The following is a 25545-nucleotide window of genomic DNA, read 5'->3' as shown; positions in this document are numbered from 1 at the left end:
CTTCTCCCAGACTCTGAATCAGCTCCAGGGCAGAGGCCTGGGAAGCTGTATTTTCAGTACTCCCCAGGTGATTTCTATCAGGTAAATTTGAGAAACCTTGAGTTTTACCATGGGTCAGGCCCCATAGGTGATAAAAGATGGTTAGGCTGCCTGGCTTGGAAGGCACGTGTTCTGTTCTCTCCTCCAGCAAGTATTTCCAAGAGGTCCCAGGTTCTTAGGTAGTAGACTTTACTTAAAAGACATGATCCTCTTTTGTTGGTGATTATGGAACTCAAACATTTGGTGGGAAGTTGCTTTTGTAAGCCTGCCAGGAGGCTGACTGCAGGAATCTTCTCTCTGCTGCCAAGCTGAAGTCACGGTTCCTCAAAGAGCCCTCCTGCCTCTCTCCCAAATATTCTGTAATGAATGGAACCCCAGCAAACCAGAGTGCTTTTTGTGCCATTGGCTGACTCACTACCACATGGTGTGGTCAAGACAGTCCACATGGTTGACTATTCCAAAAAATGATTTGGAAGACTTACACCCCACAGTAGTCTTCAGAACCAAAAAACGGAGCTGCGCCTGAGTCCAGACTCCCGTCCCCTTCCCTTGCTTCCTCTCTATTGCAGTAAACATTAGTCTTGTGGACCCACTACAGTGACTCAACACCCTTTCTTTGGGTTTTCCTGATACACAGGCTTGCATTTGTGTAGTGGGGCATCCCCTTGGAAAGTGGCATTGGCTCTCTTCATGGTGCACCTCATGTGCCTGTTTGAAATGGTGACCAACTAAGCAACTCTGTCCCATATACCTGGCTCTGAGGGGTAGCATATCTGGTGGGCATGGCCTCACAGTGGGCCTGTCTCCATTATAAGGAGGTGTAAAAGCTTCTGTTTTCTTCCTTCTCCTATAGTATAACTTCAATAACCGGGGAAGCCTGACCTTTGAACCTCTAACTTTGGTTCCTATACAGACCAAAATGATAGATGTGGATTCTCTTACGGACAAAGAGGTAACAGGAAGACTTGGGGGAGCAGAAGTGTTGGGGGTCAGGGGAGAGCCACCCTAAATTCTCTACCCCATTCTCATTTTAGGTCTAGGCCAACTGTCTCTGAAAACCCCAGGTCTCCTGAGGACCATACTTTCTTTATTTGTTGGGCTGATGGGTAGAGGTAATCCTGCTCCCCTACTGGGGTGGAGCTGTAGGGTTTTGTGGGTAGCCATAGTATATGATTGCTTTCTGGGAGGGCAAGAGCCATAGCTATACTGAGGCATATTTAACAAACATGGCCCCATCCCCATGTGTCTTCTGTCTAAAAAGCCAGGTGGATAGTGGGGGATTTTGGTTCCTACGCAAACCAGAATGTTTTCCTTTATTGCATGAACCATTAAGGAAATGAGAAGCAAAATCCATTATCTTCTCACCGTTCATGTGGGAGACCCAGGTTTGATTCCCAGACCATGCACCTAAAAAAAAAAAACACCCCAAGAAACCCAACAAAAAACCCAAAAATCCAAGTAATAAAATCCATTATCACATATCCAGTTTTTGCACAGGTAAGGAGAGAGATATTACTGACCTCTTTCTTTTACTACTCTATTACCTCTGGGGCCATGAAACATTTACAGAGCCAAGAGCATGACTGGGCTTACTGCTAAAGTCCAGAGGCTGGGGGCCAGTCAGGGGCCTGAAACCCCTTTAAATCCTATGTCTTCCAAGACTCCCAGGGCCAGGTGAGGTGGCTGAGGACTTGGAGTAAGGCTTGAGGGATCACCAGGTGATCAAGGTCAGAGATGAAATGAGGTAAAAAATGGGCAGAAACAATCAGGACATTTCCCAATCCAGGAAGACTAAAGCTGAAGGACATCAATTCTAGAGCACAGAGCAAGGCAGGTGCTCAGAAATCCTGGCAAAAAGCACATGCCTGGCAGGAGGCAAAAGCAGGGCTAAGCAGCTAGGGTTACTCTAGGAGTAAAAGATTTTTATTACCTCCAGGTAGCCACTGACCTCATTCCAGAAGCCTTCATTTGCCTCTAGATGCAGGAATGTATCCTCTGGGCATTCACCTAGGTTTTAAGCTTGCTGCTAGAGGGAAGCATGCAGGAGCAGGAGGAATGCTTCTGCTTCTCATTTGCAGAAATTGTGGCAGGGGAGTCCCCCTGTTAGAAGCCTCTTCCACCTCATCCAGCTCATAGATGGTGACAGGAAACTCATTTTCCTCCTGCAGGCTCATGCTGCGCTTTCCTCTGCTTGTGTAGGTCCATTTGACCATCAGTGTTCTTGGTTCAGCCTCATGTTCCCCCTCACAGAACCCCTTACTCGTACTAGTTTATTCAACTTTTAGGACAGGAAACGTAGCATAGTAATAGCAGTTTCTTTGGTGGGAAGAGTCTATCCGTGATCCAGGGGCTCTTCTGCAGCCCCTGTAAATGATGGCATAGGTGAAGGGTACTCTCCAGTTATAGTCATTCCGTGCTAAGGAAAACTCAAGGTTATGGCTTCTCACACAGTAATTCTAGGTCACTCACAGTCTTTCCTGTCCATGTATAGGAAAGTATACATTTCTCCCATGGACTATTCTTTCAGGTATTTAGTTTTTAATGACCTATATCTTACTATTTGGGGGATCATAAGCAAGTTTCTGCCAAATAACTAGTTGAATATTTAACATACCAAGCATTACACCAAGAGTACAGTTTCGTTTATTATTTTTTTTAGCAAAGGAGTCCCTGTTCCATATACCACTTAATAAGTCTGGGACTTTATCTATCTGAAGCCGCAGTCATACCTGACAAGGTTCTGTCCGTTGGGCTTTAAACACACCAGGTTCATTGCCATTTACTATCTCCCAGTCTGATTTAAGCAGTTACTTTAGGGCGGTTTTGGGTCTGCATTCCCATCATTTGACACCAGAGAGCAGCAGAGGACTTTTGTCCGACAGGAACATGGACAGCCTGTGGAACATGAGAGCCTTTGGAATGTTTCTCAGTCAACCAGAGGGACCTTGGGATTTTCCCTGTGGCCCCAGGGTGGCACTAAGCTACTGTCTTGTCCTCTGCTGACAGAGCAGTTTGCGTGCTTCAGACACCACCCCTATCCACTACCTCCCTAATTCCCTGGCAGGGCCCAGTAGGCTCTCATCAGAAGGAATTGGAGCCCTGACTGGGTCAGAGCCAATTGGTAACACTACCCCAATTGTCTGCCCTCAATACCTGCGGGTTTGTGTGCCCATTGTGACCCCTCTGCCAGGCTTTGGTTCTTGGTTTGGACCATAGTCCCTGAAGCCAGCTCATTTGTAATGCCACTGCCTCCTCAAATGGCATTTGGCTTATATGTAGCCATCACACTGATGGTGGTATCCTTCTCACCAGCCTCACTGCAGCTGGGTGTTTGGTCAGGTCTCCTTCACGGATAGTGAAGAGACTGGGTTGTTTTTCTTTGGGTAAAACTTGTTTCACTTCAGCCTTTATCCCTGCCCCTTACTTCCCATTATGGGGGAGATTTAAGCCTTTTATTGCTATAAAGCATTTGCAGTTAGCTCCTAGAAAGGATCAGCTCCTACTAAGACAGAAAGCCTTGTCAGCACCTCCTTCTTACCTTGTGGTAGTCAAATTTGGTTGAGGGTCTGAAAGTCAAGCTTATTCCCAACACCACTCTGCAGGACCACAGTCCTTGACCTCTGAAGACTTTGAGTTCAGCTAGACAACTACATTCACAAGACCCACATGGCTAGCCAGTCCTACTTGGTTCACCTTTGTCAGCAGGTGCAGGACAGGAAACTCCATGCTTTGGCAAGACAACATCAGGTGCGTCTCTTAGCAGGAGTCTTCAGAAGCAGTCCAGGAGCTTTTTTTCAGAACCCCCTCCCCACTGTCACTCCAAGAGATGCCTCATATATAAGGGAACAAGGCCACATGAGTTTGTGCAGAACGTACTAGCTGAGAGACCCACTGATCTGTAGGAACGCTCCTGAAATGGCCCATGGGTGTGGCTTCCAGGGTCCTATCATGGCAAACACTTGGTTACCAGTTACTCTACACTCAGGGAAGCCCAAAGCCATGGCTTACCTCCAGGTTTCAATGGTTCCCTCACAGTCTTTTCCAGTCCACATGTGTAGACTTCTTAGGGAGCATTTTGCCATAAAAGCTGTGGCCTGCTCACCCAGCTGACAGGCCCTTTTTCAAGTTTCTAGGAAATGGGATGCAAGGAAATTCCTTGTCTAGGAGGGGGGAGAAAGGGTCTTGATTGTCATCTGGTAGTTTTGGCATGTGGGGCCTCTTGCTGTTTGTGTGGCTTCTGGTAAAGGAATGATGGTGACGACGGTGTCTGCCCTTCTCCCCCTGCAGTGTGACTGGCTCAACAATTACCACCAGAACTGCAGGGAAGTGATTGGGAAGGAGCTGCAGAAACAGGGCCGCCAGGAAGCTCTTGAGTGGCTCATCAGAGAGACGCAGCCCATCTCCAAGCAGCATTAATACCTCCCTGTTTCTTGGTTTTGTAAAATGCTCTGGGGAAAGGAAGAAAAGAAACATGGCAGACCCTTGACATCTTTCCCCTTTCCTCTTTTTCCTCCCTACCTCTTTTTATTTTTAGACTCTAAGAAGAATAAAAAATCTTCTTATTCTCTTTGATATTTTCTTGCAAACACTCTTATGATTTTTTTAATTGTTGAGAATGAGCCAAGAATAAAACTGCTACCCAAGAAGGAGGGGTCCCATAAAGCTGGCTACTGGATGGAGGAGACACCTCAAGCAGCTGCAGTGCATTCTCTGGCCAGTGATGGTGAAACAGTGTGTGCTCTTTGGTGGTCCCCTTCCTGGTGCTAGGACATCATTCATGATCACCTTCATGCTCATGGGACTGTATTTATGATCAGTGAATAAAACTGTCAAAACTGCGTTGTATGGTTGTCTTTCTCCTCATGGTGCAGTCCTCACAAGCCAGGAGAGCTGATCTCCAGGGCTGGTGGCCTTGGTGGCAGACATTTCTTGGGTGGAAGATCCCCTTTGAGGAGAGACCCTTGGCTTCCCTGCACTTTTTTTTTTCTTGATCATGAACTCTTTTTTTCTTTTCTTTAGAAAACCTAATATTGTTATTTTTTTAATTTTCTTGTTACTTTTGCTTTTTTCTGATTTTAAAAGTATCATACAAAAAACATCAATAAAAATTTACATTGTCAAAAGTGACAGGCTTCTGTAATCCACCCTCTTGGAGACGCTGTAGGTGTCTTCCCCCATTTGCTACCACTTTCACTGGCCCTTTACTTGTAGACAGCATTCTGTGGCAGCTGCCTGCAACTCTCCATCTGCAGGCACTCTTGACTTGAACACGTGGGAAGTCTAAAGGGCCAAGAGAGGTAATGTCCCTGTGACCTCAGAGCTTGATGGTGGGATGGGAATATAAGCTTCCTTATCCCTTGGCTAGGTTATCTGAGGCATGTCCTATACTATCTCCCAGGATTTCCCAGTAGATTTGGGCCCAGCGGCTCATTGTACTAACTGCTTAGTAATATATGCTTTTTTAACTTCCCTTTTGCCTCACTTCCCCACTAGCTCATCAGTACTTATAGTAGCCATTTCCCGATACACTGTTTGCGTGCAAATATTTGTCTGGGTCTACTTCTTTGGAACCCAATTTAAAACATACCTCTTAGATATAAACATGTATCAACTATATATTTTTGCCAATTTCTTTCTTTATATTCAATAACATAGGATAAATATGTATGAAAAAATGGACACATATGTATATACACGCCTGCATATGCACATATATCACATGTACAGACTGGATTATTTACATATTATCCAATTTGCTTTTTTAACTTGACAATATATCTGAGTCATTTATGCATGTTAACATATAAATTTAATTATTTTTGATGACTATAGACTATTTCATTGTGTGGCTGTGTACTTTTTTAAACTAGTCTCATTAAATCTTAAATCATACCTTTGAGTGTCTTTGAAAGATGAATAAGTATAAGCATACTTTGGCTATTCACCAAAGCATGTCTCACATTATTCATTGCTTTCTCCTTGGGGAGCAGAAAATGAAATGAACTAATCCATGTTTACCAAGGTGGCAGCAAAGAAAATTCTAATAAGATGAGCAGTACCCAAAAACAACTTAGTCAAGAATTTTTTTTTCCTTTTTTCTGTGTAAGGATCATTGATTCCAACCTGCTATGTGGGTGGAAACAAGATATATGATTAATTCTCATGTTATATTTGTAATGAGGCAAGGAAAGCATAGAAACAGTACCTTACAAGAGCAGGATATATTTTGATCTACCAAAGATCAATTCTTCAGTGCCTGTGGTTCACAATTGCTCATATTTCTAATATGTTCCATTAAAGAGACGTTTCCCTTCAAAATGACAACTTCATCTTGATTTTTGTCCATCTTTCCTCTGAAAGTTGGAGGACCTCCCTTTTAGGACCCAGACAGTCTTCTCAGTGATATTCTGAAGTCTTCCTTCTTTTGGGAAATGGGAACCATGAATTGCAGGTGATTTGGAGTTTAAACAGACCATAACTCAAGATGATAACTCTACTGTTTGCTCATCAGACTGTTAAGCCTGTCACTTCCTAAGGCAGCCTCAGAGCAAAATTGGATTTAATGGGTTCACGCCTGAAAGCAGTTAAGTCCAAGAGATGTAAACCTAGGCAAGATGGCTTCATAAAGACTGAGGACCAGAATAAAACTAAGGTGCAAGAGCTCGGGAGGAAGATGGGGAGATAAAAGTGTGGATCAGAAGAATCACTGTTCTTCACTTTTAAATGATAAAAAAGATATTGGGTGGTAAACAGGCATTATACTAAATTTATACAACAATTCCAGTGAAGATGATCTTATTTCTTTGTCTCATTCACTTTATCCCCTCATGAAGTTTTATGCACAAGGTAATGAGGATTCAAGGAAAGGTAGAGATGTGGGATTCTGGCCTTCAACACCCTGGGGACAAACTTCTGGGAAAATTGCTCACTCTTAAAAAGTCCATCCACGATTCTTGGTGCCAGTGAGAGACGTCTACCACACCGTCCAAGCCTTTAGCACTTCTCCAGCCAAAGAGTCAGAGCTTGGCCTCTGAATGCCCAGCAATGATAAGTCATTTCTCATCCAATGAATTTTAGAGTAGAAGTGGGCAATTGTGAAAGGAATCCATGCTGCACTAACAAGGCATGAGGGAGATTTTGACCTTGGGGTTTCCTAATTGGAGGATTTGTACCAGGGATGGCATGAAGACTCAACTTCAGGCACTTTGTGACACCTTTCACCAGCCTTAGTACTGTTTGCTTTTAGGGGGAGATGGGATGGTCAGTGCAGGGTTGTGGGGTCAAGGAAGGCTCTCTTTATCAAGTCAGAATGCTCTGTGTTCTCACTGTTGAGGTGACTCTAAATGTCATTTTTTTTTAAGAGTTAAAACGAACCAGCCAAGGAAACAGGTTCAGATTGAAGGACCAGACTGACATCACATCAATTCTTGGTCACCTGTCTCTCAGGCCAGGGCTCTTTCTACCTGGTAGTGCTTCTTTCCCAACACTTGCTCCACGAGCTGGTACATCCATGTCTCCAAACTCCCTACCTGTATGACGGCCTCCTGCCATTCGTCCTTCTAGATCCTTTTCTTTGGAGGCTAGTTCAAGTATTGCCTGTCTCCCTGTGTTTCCTGATTGCACTAGCTGAAACTTTCTGAATTTCTTCTGCATTTACTTTCTTTATGAACCATAATCAATGTTCCCTTTTTTTTAAAAAAAATTGTTTTGTATTAGAGAAGTTGTGGGTTTACAGAAAAAATGATGCAACAAACTATAGCTCCTGAATGATGTTAGTGCTAGTTTTTGTATATATACTTTTCAGATTAAGGAAGTTTTTTGTGTTGTTAGTTTAAGACTTTATCATACACATTCACTGAATGTTTTTATGCCTCTGCTGAGATGACTCTATGGTTTTTCTCTATTAATATATTAATATGGCAAATTAAAAAAATGAAATCTTAACTCCCCCCACCCCAATAAAACCCTCAAAATAATTAGTTCCTGTACAGTCTAGAAGTTTTCTAGTTTTGGTTCTTGCATTTAGGTCTTTGACCCATTTTGAGTTAATTTTTGAATATGGTGTGAGGTTGAAATCCACCTTCATTCTTTTGCATATGGATATCCAGTTTTCCTAGCACCATTTGCTGAAGAGACAATTTTTACTCCATTGAATGGACTTGGCACATTATAAAAAAAATCCATTGACCATAGATATGAATATTTATTTCTACACTACCAGTTTGATTCTGTTGGTCTGTATGCTTATCCTTGTGCCAGTACCATGCTGTTTTTTTGTTTTTTGTTTTTTTTTACATGGGCAGGCACTGGGAATCAAACCTGGGCCTCTGGCATGGCAGGTGAGAATTCTGCCACTGAGCCACTGTCCCACCACCCAACCATGTTGTTTTTATTACGGTAGTTTTGCAAGAAGTTTTAAGGTCAGGAAGTGTGAGCCCTCCAACTTCCTTCTTCTTTTTAAGACAGTTTTGGCTAATTAAGGCCCCTTGCCTTTTCATATAAATTTGGTGGTTGGCTTTTCCATTTCTGAAAAGAAGGCTGTTGCAATGTTGGTTGGGATTGTGTTGACTCTGTAAATTGCTTTGGGTAGAATTGATATCTTAATGATATTTAGTCTTCCAGTTCCTGAACATGGAACGCCACTCCATTTATTTAGGTCTTCTTTGATTTCTTTTTAGCAAAGTTTTATAGTTTTCTATGTATAATCCTTTACATTCTTGGTTCAATTAATTCCTAGATATTTGATTCTTTTAGTTGCTATTGTAAATGTAATTTTTTTCTTGATTTCCTCTTCAGATTGTTCTTTACTGATGTATAGAAGCACCACTGATTTTTGCATGTTGATTTTGTACCCTGCCACTTTGCTGAATTTTCTTATTAGCTCTAGTAGCTTTGTTGTGTATTTTTCAGGATTTTCTGTATATATGATCATATCATCTGCAAATAGGGAAAATTTTAGTGGTTTTCCAATTTGGGTGCTTTTTATTTCCTTTACTTGCCTAATTGCTTTAGCTAGAGCTTCAGTACAATGCTGAATAAGAGTGGTGACTGTGGACATCTTTGAGCTGGTCTTGATCTTAGAGGGAAAGCTTTCAACCTTCTCACCATTAAATAGGATGCTAGTTGTGGGCTTTTCATAAATGCCCTTTATCATGCTGAGGAAGTTTCCTTCTATTCCGTGTTTTCTGGGTGTTTTTGATAGCAGGGTGATGGATTTTGTCAAATGCCTTTTCTGTGTCAATTGAGATGATCATGTGTTTTTTCCTATTGTGTTATTAATGTGGTATATTATATACATTGATTTTCTTATGGTGAACCACCCTTGTGTACCTAGGATAAATCCCACTTGATCATGGTGTATAATTCCTTTAATGTGATGCTGGATTTGGTTTGCTATTATTTTATTGAAGATTTTTGCATTTATATATAATCATAAGGGATATTGGTCTGCAGTTTTCTTTTCTTGTGGTGCTTTATCTGGCTTTGGTATTAGGGTGATGTTGCTTTGTAGAATCAGTTAAGAAGTGTTCCCTCCTCTTCAATTTTTTCGAAGAATTTGAGCAGGATTGGTATTAATTCTTTCTGGAATGTTTGATAAAATTCACCAGTGAAGCTTTCTGGCCCTGGGATGTGTTCTGTGTTGGGTGGTTTTTGGTTATTGATTGTTTCAGTTTCCCAGATGCCAAAATAAATTCCATATAATAGGTTGGCTTAACAACATGAATTTATTGACTTAGGGTTTCAGAAATTGGAAGGCTTTCTTCCTGCTGGGCTCAGCAATTTCTGACTGGCCAACAATCTTCGGGGTTCCTTGACTTTTCCATCACATAGTAATGGAAGTGATGTCATCTTCTCCTTTCTCTTCCAGGTTCCATTGACTTCCAGCTTTCAGCTGCTTCTATGGCTTCTTCTCTCTGTGGCCTTCTCAATAAGGCCTCCACTAATAGGATTAAGACCATTCTGATTCAGTTGGGCCACATTGTAACTGAAGTAATCTCATCTAACAGTTCTATTTATTGTGGGGTTCATGTCCACAGGACTGAATTAAGAGTATGCTTTTCTGGGGTACATAATTCCAAGCTGCAATACGGATTCAATCTCTCAACTGGTCTGTTGAGATCTATTTATTCTTGAGTCAGTGTAGGTAGTTTGCGTTTTTCTAGGAATTTGTCCATTTCATCTAGGTTATCTAATTTCTTGATATACTGTGTCTTCACAGTATCCTCTTATAATCCTTTCCATTTCTAATTTTAGTTATTGCATCCTTTCTCTCTCTTTTACAAACTAAAGTCTTGTTGATTTTATGGCTCTCTTCATAGAACCAATTTTTGGTTTTGTTGATTCTATTGTGTTTTTATTGTCTTTCATTTATCTCCACTCTAATCTTTGTTACTGTCTTCTTTTTGCTCATTTTTGGTTTATTTTGCTTTTCTTTTTCTAAATCCTCCAGTTGTGAGGTAGATCTTTGATTAGAGATCTTTCTTCTTTCTTTAACGTAAGCATTTAAAGCTATAAATTTTGCTCTCAGCACTGATGTTGCTGCATCCCATAAGGTTTGGTCTGTCGGGTTTTGTTTTCATTAGCCTCAAGGTATTTGCTAATTTCCCTTGTGATTTCGTCTTTGACGATTTCATTGTTTAAGAGTATATTGTTCATTCTGAATGGAAGCAAATGTTCTGGGAAGTGATCATGATGATGAATGTGCAATTATGTGATGGTATTGTGAATTACTGATTGTATGTGTAGAACAGAATGACCAAAATAGGAATGTTTGCACTTATTTGGTGTTTTTTTGGTATTTTTTTTAAAAAAGAGTATATTGTTCAGTATATAGTGATCTTCTTTGTCCCTCAAAACAGTTTTGCCTTAAACTCTATTTTGTCTGATATTAATATAGCTACCCCAGCTCTCTTTTGGTAACCACATGCATGATATAATTTTTTTTCCATCTCTTCACTTTCAACTTACTTGTGTCTTTGAATTTAAGGTGAGTCTCTTGTAATCAACATATAGTTGGGTCATGCTTTTAAATCCATTCTGCTGATCTCTGCCTTTTGATGGAGAATTTAATCCATTTACATTTAAAGTAACTTCTGATAATGCAGGACTTCTCTCATTTTGCTATTTGGTCTTTGTAAGTCTTGTATCTTTTTTTGTCCCTCAATTCTTCCATATTTATTTGATTTTTTTATAGGGCACCATTTTGAGTCTCTTCTCATTTCCTTCTATTTTTTCAGATATTTTCTCTGTGATTACCATGGGGCTTAAATTTACATTCTTAATTCTATAACAATCATTTTGATTTGATACCAACTTAAGTAGCATACACAGTGTTCTTATATTCCTCCATCCCTCACCTTTTTCTTGTACTTGTTACAAATTTTATCTTTATACAATTTATGTCCCAAACCATAGATTTATCTTTACTTTTTAAGCATTTGCATCTTAGAAGTTGCAAGAAGTAAAAAGTAGTTTCATATCAATATATATATATAGTATTGACATTTATGATTATCCATATGTTTATCTTTACTGGAGGTCTTTCTTTATGTCACTTCGCGCCACTCTCTTTTCAGTCAGATCCTTCTTTTTAGTACAAAGAATTCCCTTTAGCATTGCTTGTAGGGTAGGTCTACTGGTGTCAAACTCTCTTAGCTTTTGTTTATCTGGGAATAACAACCTCTTAACCACTCCCTCATTTTTTTTTCTTCAAATAAGGCTGTTCCTTATCATTCTAGGGCAAACAATGGAGGTATGAATTTATCAAACAAGGAAACATTTCCTTACATTAGCAACATTATTACAGAGTATTTTTTTCAATTGATATGATACCAGGCTGGATCTCATAGTTCAAAAAAAAAAATTTTGGATCACATCCTCTCCTCCCTTCCTTGGGACTTTGTGTTATTGTCCCTTCTTGATCTTGTATATTCAACTTTATTCCTAGCACTTATCATGTTTAAGTCTCTTCCATATTAAAATGACAATTAATTTTTGTTTAGATCCCACAATCCCCTTTTATCTCTTCCCTTTCATAGCCAAGTTTCTTAGAAAAGTTATGCATAACTTGCTTCCTTAATTTCCAAATCTTACAACTAATTCTTCCAGCATTTCAGTACAGCTTCGGCTTTGATTGAACTACTGAAACAGATTTCACTATCATCACCAAGGGCCAGCTTGTGCCTGATCTTTCTTGACCTCTTGGCAACATCAAGGCAGTTGACCACTCCCTCTTCCTTGATACACTCTCTTTCTATGACCTCTATGGCATTACTCACTGATTTTCCTTTTATCTCTCTTGATAGTTCTCAGTTTCCTTTGCACTCTTGTTCTACTCTGTCTTCTCCCTTATTTTTGAATACAGTCTTTCTGGATAGATACTCTTGGTTGGCAATTGTTTTCTTTTAGAACTTTAAATATTTTGTCCTACTGCCTCCTTACATCTGTGGTTTCTAATGAGAAATCAGCACTTAAATTTATTGGGGTTCCCATGGATAGAACATGTGACTTTTCTCTTGTAGCTTTCAGAATGCTCTTCTTGTCCTTGGCATTCCACAGTTTGACTTACTATGTATCTGAGCATTTTTTTTTTTTTTTTTTAGTTTATTCTGTTTGGATTTCTTGAATTTGTATATTTACGTCTTTCATTAAATTTGTGAAGTTTTCTACCATTATTTCTTTGAATGTGCCTTCTGTCCCTTTTTCTCATTCTTCTAAGACTCCAATAATGGTATACTTGATGGTGTCCCACAGGTTTGTTAGCCTCTTTTTTCATTCTTTTTTTTCCTGCTCCTTATTCTGAGTCATTTAAATTGTCTTTGAGTTCACTGATTACTTTTTTTGCCAGCCCCAGTCTTATATAAAAACACTCTAAGGAATATTTGATTTCTATTATTATAGTCTTCCAGTATTTCTGTTATTTCTTTAAAAATTTTTTTTCTCCATACTGAGATTCTCATATTGTTCATTCATTGTTTTCCTGATATCTTTTAATTTTTTCTCCATTTTCCCCTTTATCTCCTTGAGCATTTCCAGGATCATTTAAAAAAGTTTCCTTTGTCTCATATGTCCAAAGTCTGGTGCTCTTTGTCGATAGTTTCTGCATTTTTATTTTGTTTCTTTGAATGGGTCATCACTTCCTGTTTCTTTGTTTTATATTATAATCTTTTGTGTACACTATACATTTTAATATATTAATGTGTTAACTCTGGGATTTAGTCCTTGATCTGTCTGTTCCTTAAGTTCATTCATATCCAGCTAGTGATATGACAGGGATTTCCTTGAGTGTCAGGAGCGAACCACAACAAAGAATCCAATGTAAAAATCTCCTTTCACAGTCTTTGCAAATTGGCTCCACATCGACTAGTCTCTCCTTCACATTTTAGCCCTCCTATCAAGACTATCAGCTCAAAGTGAAAGTGAAGTATAAGGTCCTCTTTGTCTTTCCTGAGCCTGCAACTTTTCCTGGGCTTGTGATTGCTTGTGGCCTTAGGAATTCTGTTTACAGGAGTCCAAATGTCCCTTTACTCCCTATGAAATAAACTTTCCTCCATTCCCAGGTTCTCCATTGTATATGTTAATGCTGGTAATCCAAAATGGAATTCTGTCTGACTCTGTACGCTTTCTGGTCTTTTCTTTTGCCCTGAGATTGGAGGAGTCTGCAAAATGTCCAGGTGGAGGACACATGTTTCTGAACAAGTGAATGATTTGAAAAAAGATAATGAGTCCAGGGAAATGTTTGGACCACAAGGAGTAGAGCCTGAGTTTGTCCTAGCTTCCACTGACACAAGCCAAGGGTTAGGAAGGGATTGCCCTGGGAGTCAGGCATCAGAAATTTCCAGTACACCCTTGCAGGGTAGACACAGTGGCATCTGAAGCCCTTCTGTGTGTTCTGTGAAAAGAAGGCAGTGTGGTTCTTTGGAGAGAGCAGAGACCAACAGTCAGGGGAGGAGGTGAGTTAAGTTATACCGGGCTGGCTGGTGTTAAGTAAGACCTGGTGCCTCACTAGTTCTCACACAGATATGGAGTTTGACATCTGGCTGCCATCCACCTGTCCTTCCAGAAGTCATTGTAACCAGTTTGTGACTGTAGGTAGGAATGCAGGTAAAATTAATTTAACAAATATGGAATGAAATGCCAGTTCTGACAGGACTCTCAGCTTGGCATTGGGGGAACAGAAAGATGAACCCCATGGGGCCCCTCACAGAGCAGGCACTTTAACAAAGACATAACACATCCAAACATGACTAGAGCATCTGGGAATGAAGCAGGCAGGTGACATCTATAGAAACCTCTCCAGGATCTCACTTGGTTGGGTCCAGGCCTTTGCACTGACATCCCTTTTGTACCTGGCTCAGAGCTCCCTGAGCTGCTATGTGGGTTCACTTAGGTAGGAAAACAGCCCTCCTCTGACCTCTGAGCTCTCATCATGCTAGAAGGTCATGATAGCCTCGCTGCCAGCCTTTTCATCCTCTTCTGCAGCAGTTTTACCTCCCTTCCTGTTCCCTCTGGGACTCTTTCTTTGCAGACCTTTGTGACTTTCCCTTTACTTTGTCCTATTTGGTATCAAAAAAAAAAAAGCTTTATTGAGACATAATTCACATTCTTTACAATTCACTCCTTTAAGTATATAATTCAATGTTAGCATATTCACAGATAGGCATAAACTATCCCTACAATCAATCAATTTTAGAACAGTTTTATCACCTCAAGAAGAAAACCTTTAGCTATCATTCCTTTCATTTTGTGTTACATGGAAACCAGACTCGGACTTCATTCTTTGTGATAGGAAGGAGAGGGCTAAGGCTTTCCTTTGATTGTACTGTTTATTATTTACACAAAAGCGTTGTGCTGTTACATCACTAGAGGTTTACATTCTCTCTGACCCCAGAATCCTTTTTGCCCTCTCCTGTTGTGTTTTGTACTCTTTAGCTTCACATAGTCTGGATAGCTCAGTGATTCAGATCCAGCCCCAATAAGATTAAATATCCTTTGTTGATTCTCCAGGTGAGCTAGTGGATTTCCTTTGTTCCATGACCACAGCCAACACCCTTAACCTTAGCCCCATTGTCATGGAGTCTTGGCTGCTCTTTCCCGTAGCCCATCACTTCAATCCAAAACTGAGCTCCATTAGCCCCAGATTCAGGATCAGCCCCATCCCAGACTCCAGGATCATTCCTATCCTCTATCTAGCTGACTACTGAGCTGATTCTGAGTAGCCTTTCTTCCAGTCCTGTTTTTCCTTTGTGCCCACTTTTAAGAAAGGGCCTGGACTTCTGAATAACCCTTCTGCCTGAGAACCAGCTTTGGTTTCCTGCCAGGCCTCTGGTGGCTCCTGAACTCTGGGAGGTCAGAGAAGCTGACCTGGTAGAGTGGAGTTTACTTGCTGCTTATCTGTGACCTTGACTTTGTTCCCTGGCTTCTCTGAACCACAACTTCTTTCTTTGAAAGGGAGAGGAATGGTTAATAATGCTGCCCTGTAGGTACAGTGAATATTAAAAGCAATAAGATATGATAAGAATATCTACAAAATAGATATGCAGTCAATGTTAATTCCTACCTTCCCCTAGCTTTGCATTCCTGAGGCCTGGACTGCTCCAATTTAATAGATGTCAACTGTTTGCCTGTATATTTATGTTTTTCTCTCCCCAGACTGCAGAACTCCAGATTCCTTCATAGCTGGTGGGGTATTCCTCTGTTTTGTTGGACTCCCCAGAGGGGCTGCCAGCCTGGACCACTGCCTCTAACCCCACCTTCCAACAGTATGGTTTTGCTGCTGTGTTTTGTGTTGCTGCCTGCCTCTGTGATCATTTTAGGTTCAGATCTTTGATTCTGCCAGTGAGTTCCTGCTGTGATCTACACTTTTCTTTCCAGAAGAATCACAAGACATACTGCCTACCCCTGTGCAGCACCAGACCCACTGGCAACTGAGTGAGGGTGAGTGGGGATGAATCAGTACATCCCTCCCTATCCTGGAAAACTTCATTAAGACACCTGGTAAGGAAGGTGGCTCACCTGCAGGAAAAACCTGGTGACAGTACTGATGGTTAGGAGCATTTGGGTCCAAGGGATTGAAGACAGAGTAAAAACAAACACTTATTTTACTGAGTGCTTCCCAAGTGCCTGGTCCTATTCTAAGTGCTACACAGTCATTGTTTCATTTAATCTTCCCAACAACTCTGTGAAGTAAATGCTATTAATAGACTCATTTTATATGTGAAGAAACTAAAGCTAGTAAGTGATAGGGCCAGGAATTTCACTCAGGCAGCCTGACTCTGGACCCTGCATTTGTATCATGGAGGCCTATTGCTTCCTCCCAGTACAAGCCGATCTGGACTAGGAGCTGCCCTTTGCAGATTTGAACACACTTGTCACATAAACTGGGTATGGTGGGAGAGCTTGAGGAGCTGAGCGTGGGATACTGACGGTCATTCTGTTATGAAGAAAAGCGCATTTGCAGTGACGTGGGTCAAACAATAGCATTTACTAATCCAGAGGTGGATGTTCCAGGACTCCTTTGGCAGGGAGGGGACAAAGGGTGAGGTACCAATGGGCACAAACCCCATGTGCATAAGGTGAGCAGTCATTACTGTCCAGCTTCCGGCTTCTTGGAGTTAGAGAATGTATGTATAAGGGAGAGACCTGTCTCTAATTAGCCGAAATGCTCCTCATTGTCTTGTGAAACAAGGTTCATTAATTAAAACATGATGTTCAGTGTGACTTTAAAATTAAATACCTAAGATATAATATCTCACGAGGCAGACATGCAGTGTAGTTATTTATATTCTTGCACTTTTGTATGTTTACTTCTTATATTATTTAAAACCAAATCCACTCTAGATAATTTTAAGATGCTTCTCTTTGGCCTCTTCTCAGTGAATGTCATACTAAACTTTGATGACTTGTGAGGTCATGGAATCTTTTTCTCTATCTTTTGCCTATATCATCAGTCTATATATCACACTTTCATTGAGTATCTACATTCATTGACAGAAAGGGAAGAAATAACAGAAAATGTGGGCTATACCTTTGAACCTGCAATGTAATGGAGGTAGAATTTATTGGGCAGACAAATGGTCACATAATACACATGATAGAAACAGTGCCAGCTGGACCCTAATTTGCAAGTATTTGCCTATATTTAGGGAAAAAAAAGGATGGAAGGGGGAGAGATTTATGGGAGATGATTCATGGCCTTGGTGTTGGGGCATCAGGAACAGTTGGCATCCATAGGCTGTTGTCACTGTGCTGAATCTATCCTTTAAACATTCTCTGACTTAGCATCACTAGATCAAAGTTCAAAGTCCCAGGAATGAGTGGCTGACTGGTCAAACGTGCCCTTAGTGGTACCAGGTATGGAAAACAATGGGGCCTGGCTTCCACCAGCAGAGGAGGTAGTGAGGGGTGGCTGTGGCTGAGACTCATCTTCTGTGAAGAGCTCACAAGTTGGGGAATTCTCCCAAATAGGAGATGGAGGTGCTAACTAGGATGATAGTTGTTGAATTCTGGACAGCCAACTACAAAACAGGACAATACGAAATAAATTTGTCCCCATGGAAACAATTGCAGAAGCAACCAACTATAGAGAGATTCATATATATATATTTCACTTTATGCAATATATAAGGTTAAAAAAGTTATGTTTATGAGGAATCTTATGTCTGGTGGACACTACCAGAACACTACTTATTAAAAGGATGTAAACACTTAATTTACATCCTTTGGCAAACTAATAATGTAAAACACAGCCTCAGATTGATTTTGTTTTAGGTGGAATTGTCCTGCAATGGATGCTCAAAGGAGATTGAGTTGCATATATAATTAAGCACATCTGGGGAAGGAAGTGCTGCGTTCTCCCAGACACATGAGGCTTCTCTTCTTGAATAGATTTTGATGAAAGATTCCATCACAGATTCCATCATCTCAATAGACAATTCTTCCTTAAGAACTGGGTGCACTAGGATCCCTTTCTTTTCTTTATTTAGTATTTATCCTTTTTTGTCTGTGGTGCCTTCAGGGCAGGGAATGAGCCTGTATGTGATTTTCTTTTAAGGCTTCTCTATAACAAAACCTCATCTGGTCTGTTTAAGAGGGAGGTTAAGATGATTGTTTGTCAGTTTCCCCCCTCCCTCTCTCCTCTCAAGAAAAGTAAGGAGTATTACTTTGATATTTCTGCAGGCACTGCTGAGGGTCTGTGTCCTTCTCCTCTTCCATGCTCAGCCATTAGAGGGTGCTCCAACTAGGAAGCTCAGAGCCTTGAGCTCAGCCCAGCAAATCTCAGCACCCTGAAACCTATAGGCCATTTAGACCAATAGGGCCCAGATTTGGGGATTTCATGTCCTGCCAAATTTCAGGACAATATAATTTAGAGATTGAATTTGCTAAATAGTTTTTTATCCTCTTGGTGCCTCAGTGACCATATGTGTAAAATGGGGATACAAGCAGTCCTCATCTCATAGGGTGGCTATGAGGGGATTACATGAGCTAAGACATGTGTCAGGGCTCAGCACAGGGCTTGGTACCCAGTAAGCACCCAATAAATGTTTATCCCCAGCTTTCTGGGTATGGTATTGATCTTGCATTGATCCCTTCCTCTCCTACACTTACCTTGTAGAATCCGTAGTGGATTTGGTTCATTCTTTCTGTGTGGGACCATTACAACCTCTCCTCTCTCTTCCCACTACTGCCCCTGTTCCTTCAGACTTGTTCCTTTGTTCTGAGCTTCTGAAATAATCTCATATGCCTGCTAAAAGTCTATTCCCTCCCAATACCTCTTCCAAGTCAACATATGAAGCATATTTCTGGTCGTGTCCCTCACTTGCTCTAAAACCTCCTATGGCTCCTCATTGTCAATAAACTAGATCTCCAATCCCCAGTTCTGCCATTCATCTGGATCTAAACAATTCCATTCCTTTTTTTGTTCCTTTCTGTATCTGATAGTCCAGCTAAATGAACTCGTTCCTTCTCTCTCATGTCCTCCCTGTAATTACCCACCTCAAGGCTTTTGTCCCTGCTGTTCTGTCTACCTGGAACACCAGCCATCTCCACATACCCAAATTCCACTGTTCTTCAAAACCCAGAGGAAATGTCACCTTCTCTTTGTAGCATGACTTGATTTTCCCAACTTGGAAGGATTCTTGAGAACTTTGTATGAACTTCTCCAATGGCTGCTTCACTTTCTACCTTGCATTTTGTCCGAAGATAATTTATTCACAAGTACATCACCTGTTACTGTTCATGCTTCTGTCTGCCTCCTGTCTGCTGTCATTAGCTATGGCATCTCCCTTAGTATGTCCAGGACAGAAGAATTGTCACGAGCTCTTTAATGTCACTGTGTGCAAGGTTCAAATCAATCTCTGAGCCAGGAGCCACAAAAACAATACAGTGCTCTTTCTGTCATGAGAGAACATAACGCATGCACATGTACACACAAAAATGACTGAGGAAAATTCTCAAAGCAGCACATAAGCTGGGCACTGGGGCATTGGTCATTGCTTGGAGAATGCAAAGCAAGGAGCACTCAGCCCATGGTATGATGGGAAAGCCTAGACATGGGAGAGATTTTTAAAAAATATTTTTATCAACAAATCTTCAGTACACATACAGTCCATACATGTTATATAATCAGTGGCTCACAATATCATCACATAGATGTGTATTTATCACCATGATCACTTTTAGAACATTTGCAACACTCCAGAAAAAGAAATAAAAAGAAAAAAAATCATACATACCATACCCATTACACTGCCCTCTTGTTGATCACTAATGTTTCAACCTACCCAATTTTATTTTACCTCTTATCCCCTCTATTATTTATTTTTTATCCATATTTTTAACTCATCTGTCCATCTAGATAAAAGGAGCATCAGGCACAAGGTTTTCACAATCACACAGTCACAATGTAAAATCTATAATGTTACACAGTCTTCTTCAAGAATTAAGGTTACTGGAACACAGTTCAACAATTTCAGGTACTTCCCTCCAGGCACTCAAATACACTTTAAACTAAAAAGGTATATCTATATAATGCATAAGAATAACCTCCAAGATAACCTCTTGACTGAAATCTCTCAGACACTGAAACTTTATTTTGTCTCATTTCTCTCTCCCCCCTTTTGGTCAAGAAGGTTTTCTCATTCCCATGGTGCCAGGTTGTGACAAATCTCACGAGTTCTGTCCCATGTTGCCAGGGAGATTTACACTCCTGAGAGTCATATTCCAGGTGGGGGGAAGGCAGTGATTTCACCTGCTGAGTTGGCTTAGAGAAAGAGGCCACATATGAACAACAAAAAAGGTTCTCTGGGGGTGACTCTTAGACATAGTTTTAAATAGGCTTAGCCTATCCTTTGCAGGAATAAGTTTCATAGGCGTGAACCCCAAGATCAAAGGCTTAGCCTATTGATTTGGTTGTCCCCACTGCTTGCGAGAATATCAGAAATTCTCCACATGGGAAAGCAGAATATTTCCTCCTTTTTCCCTAGTCTCCCAAGGGGACTTTGCAAAAACTTCTTTATTCACTGCCCAAATTACTCTGGGATATATCAGGGCATCACACTAACCTGGAGAAACCAACAAGATCTCATGCCCTATTCAATATTCCATGTACTTACGGTGTTTAACCAAACTGACCATACAAGTTAAATCAGGAAATACACTACCCAAAATACAAATTTTGCACCAACTAAACATCTCTCCCTTTAGTCTCACACAGAAATTGAAGTTTTAGAATGACACTGGAGAGCTTTGCATGGAGACTTGAGGGCAGGGTGGCAAAAGGATTAGCTGCTAATAGTGCGACCCTAGGCAGGATACAATCTGCTTCCTTGTCTACCTGTGGGACAGCTTTTGTCCCTGTTGTGGGACCTTTCTAAATCTTGTTTCCTCATCTGTCTTCAGAAGACCTAGTGAAACAAGAACATAGGCTTTATTAGAGTGACTTAGGTTTAAATCCTGGATCTCCTAATTGCTTGGGACCTTGGGAGTCAGCTGAGCTTCACTTTTCTCATCCCCACAAAATTGCATACAGAAGAATGTGGCTAAATGGCTGGCAGATCATACATGCTCAATACAACTGTGGTTGTGTCTAGAGACCCTAACTCTTAATTGATAAAATGGAGACAGCAACCTTCTCTGAGGGATGTTATAAACTAATCTCTGTCAGTGGTGGGCACACAGTCGATTACAAGACAAGTGAAAGAAAATCCCAAAGCCAGATATGTCTGGGGTTAATTAAAAATACTTGATACTATTGTATTTAATTAATTGTTATTCTGTCCTAGAAGTGTTAAAGAATAACTTAAAAAAATAAAATATGACTTTCATACAAAAATGAATGTGTTCAAAGATTTCGTTGAATTCATTATGAATGAGAGACTCCATGCCCTTGTCTGATAGTCTCTACCCTCGTCTCATTCATTGCTCTGGTTTTCTCCAGTGGGTTTTAATTTCTACTGTGGGGTTGAAAAAGAATATCTATTTTTGTTGGGTAAGAGAGGGGAGAGGAGAATAATCTTGGCTTTAAGAAAGTGCTTTTCATTAGAATGTGAATTATAGTGTGTGTAGCTGTCAACTTGCGTAATGGTAAACCCTGATTAGATGGGAAGGTGGGAGGAGGGATGCCCTGAGAGTAAGTTCTATGGGGAAAAGAGAGACAAACAGAAAGGCAGAAGGGTAAGAGATGAGAGCCTACAATCCTACAGATAGGCTAACAGCTTCATTCTTTAGTGTTTATTGAGCACTTATTGCATGCAGTAATGCAATATGCAGTACCAGACAATGCAAGGATTTCAGAAATAATTATGACATGGTTCTTGCTTTCAGCAGACTTTTAGCCTATCTGGGGGATAATGCCACCTTGAACCAGCCTCTTGAGCACTAAAAATGAAATCAAGAAGACAATTCCATTTACAAAAACATCAAGAAGAATAAAATACATAGGTACAAGTTTAACAAAAGAAGTGCAAGATTTGTACCCTGAAAACTATAAAATATTGTTGAAAGTAATTAAAGATCTAAATAAATGGAAAGATACCCCAAGTTCGTGGATCAGAAGCATTGTTAAGATGGCAGTACTCCCCATTTTCAAATATAGAGAACACAACCCTAACAAAATCACAACTTTTTTTTTTGCAGAAATTGACAAGGTGAGCCTAAAATTCTTATGGAAATGTAAAGAAGCCAGAACAGTCGAAGCAATTTTGGAAAAGTGGGACAAAATAGAGAACTCACACTTTCTGATTTCAAGCTTACGGATTATCTATCGTAATGAAGACAGTGTTGGTATAAAGATAACTGGCATAAGAAAAGACATATAGATCAATGAAATAAAGAGAATCTAGAAATAAACCCTTATATTTATCATCAGTTGATTTCCAACAAGCATGCCAAGTGGGGGAAAGCATAGTCTTTTAGACATACAGTGCTGGGATAACTGGATATTCACATGCAAAAGAATGAAGTTGGATCCCTTCCTTATATCTTTTACAAATATTACTTCAAAATGGGTCAAAGACCTAAATGTAAGAGCTAAAAATATAAAACTCCAGAAGAAATAATAGGAGTAAATCATCATGATTTTGGATTAGGGAAAGCTTTCTAAGATATACCACCAAAAGCATAAGTAACAAATGAAAAATAATGAATCAATTGGATTATATCAAAATTAAAGACTTTTGTGCTATAGATATGTGTTGGATTGAATCCATTGTGGACCCCAGAAGAGTCATGTCCTTTAATCCTCATTCAATATTGCTGGGTGGGAGCTTTTTTATTGTTTCCATGGAAATGTGACCCACCCAATTGTGGGTGGTAACTCTTTTTTTTTTTTTGCATGGGCAGGCACTGGGTGGTAACTTTTGATTAGATGGTTTCCATGGAGATGTATCTATACCCATTCAAGGTAGGTTTACTTCCTGGAGCCCTTTAAGAGGGAACCATTTTGAAAAGAACAGCAGAGCCCAAGCTGCCAGAGACCTTTGGAGAGGAAGAAGGAAAATGCCCCCAGGAGAGATTCATGAAACAAAGAGATGGGAGAGAAAGTTAGCAGACATTGCCATGTTCGCCCTGTGCCTTTCCAGTTGAGAGAGAAACCCTGAACATCATCGGCCTTCTTGAACCAAGGTATCTTTCCCTGGATGCCTTAGATTGGACGTTTTCATAGTCTTGCCTTAATTTGGGCATTTTCACAGCCTTAGAACTGCAAATTTGCAACTTAATACATTCCCCCTTTTAAAAGTCGTTCTGTTTCTGGTATATCACATTCTAGCTTGCAAACTAGAATAGGTGATATCATATAGAACGTAAAAACACAACCCACAGAATGGGCAAAAATATTTGCAAATTATATATTCTCACATTAATTTTCTTGTAGTGAAGGTAATTTCCCCCCATGTTTGTCACAGTAAAACTTCCTACACAAAGGATGCATTCAATAATGAAGTAGAAGAATTTCTTAGCTGTTAGCATATTTTTATGTAGTCAGTATCAATGTCAGTCCAATTCAATCCCCAAGGTAAGTAATTCAAATTTAACTGCGATGTTTTCTTGGAATTAAAGGGTTGGGCATGCCTTTCCTAGTCTTAGCACATATTGAGGATGGCCGTGTCTCCCTACCACCGCTGATTGCTCATGTCTGAACTGTTTGGTGAGACAGAATTTAACTTCTACCTTGTATATGTGTTCTGCTTCTAGGTCTCTGTTACAGTAGCTTAACCTGTACTCTAAATGAAAACGTACCCTATATCACACCAAAAGATTCAAATTCCTCTATATAATCTACAAAGACTTCATCAGTCTTTTTGCTCTCCTAAGCCCCCTCCAACCCTTGGCTTTTTTTCATATCTCCCAGTGTGATGCATGCATTAAACTGCTCCCTATTTCCTGAACAGGCCCTAACTGTGATGCCCTGTACTTGTTCCTGTCCTATCTGTTTCTGGCATTCCTTATCCCTGGTCTCCTTCTGTTGAAATCTGATATTCTTTCAAGGCTATTCTCAAATGCCCATCTTCTCAGGAAGCCCCCCAGATGACCCCAATTATGATTAATATGTATTTCTCCATCTCTTTTTGGGTCTGTTATGATTCTTAAACTTTATGCCACATTGTTATTTTTATGTGTGTCTAGTCACCTCTCCTACCAGTTTGTCAGTTTCTTGAATTCAGAGGTTGCTTATTTATCTCAGTGTTGCTTGAAGTGTGGAGCTGAGTAGGGTTTGGGCTGCTGTTGTTGGGTTGTCTTTGGCTGTTTCACATGTGAATCTCTGACCACCCCTTCCACGCACCCAGGACCAGACACTCCATTTTTGTTCATTACTCTCCCAAGTGCTTAGCACAGTGCTCTGCCCCTAACACTTCTGGGACTGATATTGACTACACAAAAGGGGGCTAAGAACAGTCAAGAAATTATTCTCTCTCAGTAGTTAATACATCCTTTGTATAGGAAGCTATGACAAACATGGGGGAAAATAATCTTCACCAGAAGAATATGGTTGTGAAAATAAAGTTGAATAATTGTCTCAGTCAGTACTTGCATACAGTATGTGATCAATAAATGCATTTATCTTCCTTTTCATAAGAGGGTTGGATGAATATGCATGTAGAGGACAAACTGGCATTGCTTCTTGCAGTTAATAACAATTCAGCTCTAGGCTTGCTCAAGCAATGAAGGATCAGTGCTTCCCTTATGTTCAAAGGGTAAGAGCTCATTATCATTATTAGTGTCAATCATAGCAAAGAAAAAGTGTCTCAAGGAGCCACTAAAAGTCATCTTCTTCTTCCATCTACTTGCGGATGGGAAGGATTCCTAATGACCTTTTGGACCATCCTCCTTAGGGAAGGGTTACCCAAGTGAAAAAATGCTTACAACTGCTATGTCTAGGACTTTTGTTTTCTATAAAGAAAAGAGATTCGGATTTGATGATTTCTGAGGCCTTGTCCAGCTTTAATATTTTGTCATTATATGACCTGATTTTTAAAAATAATTTTTGTTTCCAAAATTTGAAAGCAGCATTCATAGTATGACACAAACATAACAAGTTTAGTATCTTTGCATTCTACTTGTCATAGATTTAAAAACTGGCTCTGTCAGCAGGAAGTGTCTAGTTCCCGGGAATGTGAGAGCAGAGGTGGAAGGGCCAATGTCAGGAATGGTATGGAAGGGATTTCAGCCCAGGGTGGAACTTTGGACTAGATCACATCTAAGGCCCATCTTCAGAGATTCTGTGCCAGTAGAACTCCCTAAAAATTGTCTTCAAGCATATATTTCTAACACTTAGAAAATTCATAAGACCTGGAATGATGGATTCCTCCTGTGCAACAACGAGTCACGAAAATACAAATAGAGCTTTGGTTGTGTTTGGTTTTGGAAAGTGTAACAGAATATGGAAATGCCAGAAAGCAAATGAAATAAGACATTTTAATGTTAATCTTTTTGTAAGCTTCACTTTGAGGTGAAATTTACATAACATAAAATTAACTGTTTTAAAGTGATCAATTCAGTGGCATAGGG

General features: G+C 40.3%; 1 protein-coding gene across 8 annotated transcripts in view; it reads left to right on the top strand.

Moving 5' to 3' along the window:
- XPNPEP1 (X-prolyl aminopeptidase 1) overlaps positions 1 to 4877 on the top strand; it is a 63237-nt gene extending 58360 nt beyond the window's left edge. For 7 of the 8 annotated variants that reach the window (XM_077125976.1, XM_077125974.1, XM_077125971.1 and 4 more), the window contains 2 exons: positions 893 to 991; positions 4327 to 4877. In XM_077125976.1, the coding sequence (XP_076982091.1) occupies positions 893 to 991; positions 4327 to 4455 (228 nt within the window). In that variant the 3' untranslated portion in view covers positions 4456 to 4877. Of the gene's footprint in view, positions 1 to 892; positions 992 to 3641; positions 3787 to 4326 lie in introns of all 8 variants that reach the window. The other variant, XR_013161736.1, reaches the window with a different exon arrangement.
- The last annotated feature ends 20668 nt before the right edge of the window (positions 4878 to 25545 follow it).

The sequence above is a fragment of the Tamandua tetradactyla genome, chromosome 13 (assembly GCF_023851605.1).
Source record: "Tamandua tetradactyla isolate mTamTet1 chromosome 13, mTamTet1.pri, whole genome shotgun sequence".
Taxonomy (NCBI): domain Eukaryota; kingdom Metazoa; phylum Chordata; class Mammalia; order Pilosa; family Myrmecophagidae; genus Tamandua; species Tamandua tetradactyla.
This window is presented reverse-complemented; position numbering and strand designations above follow the sequence as displayed.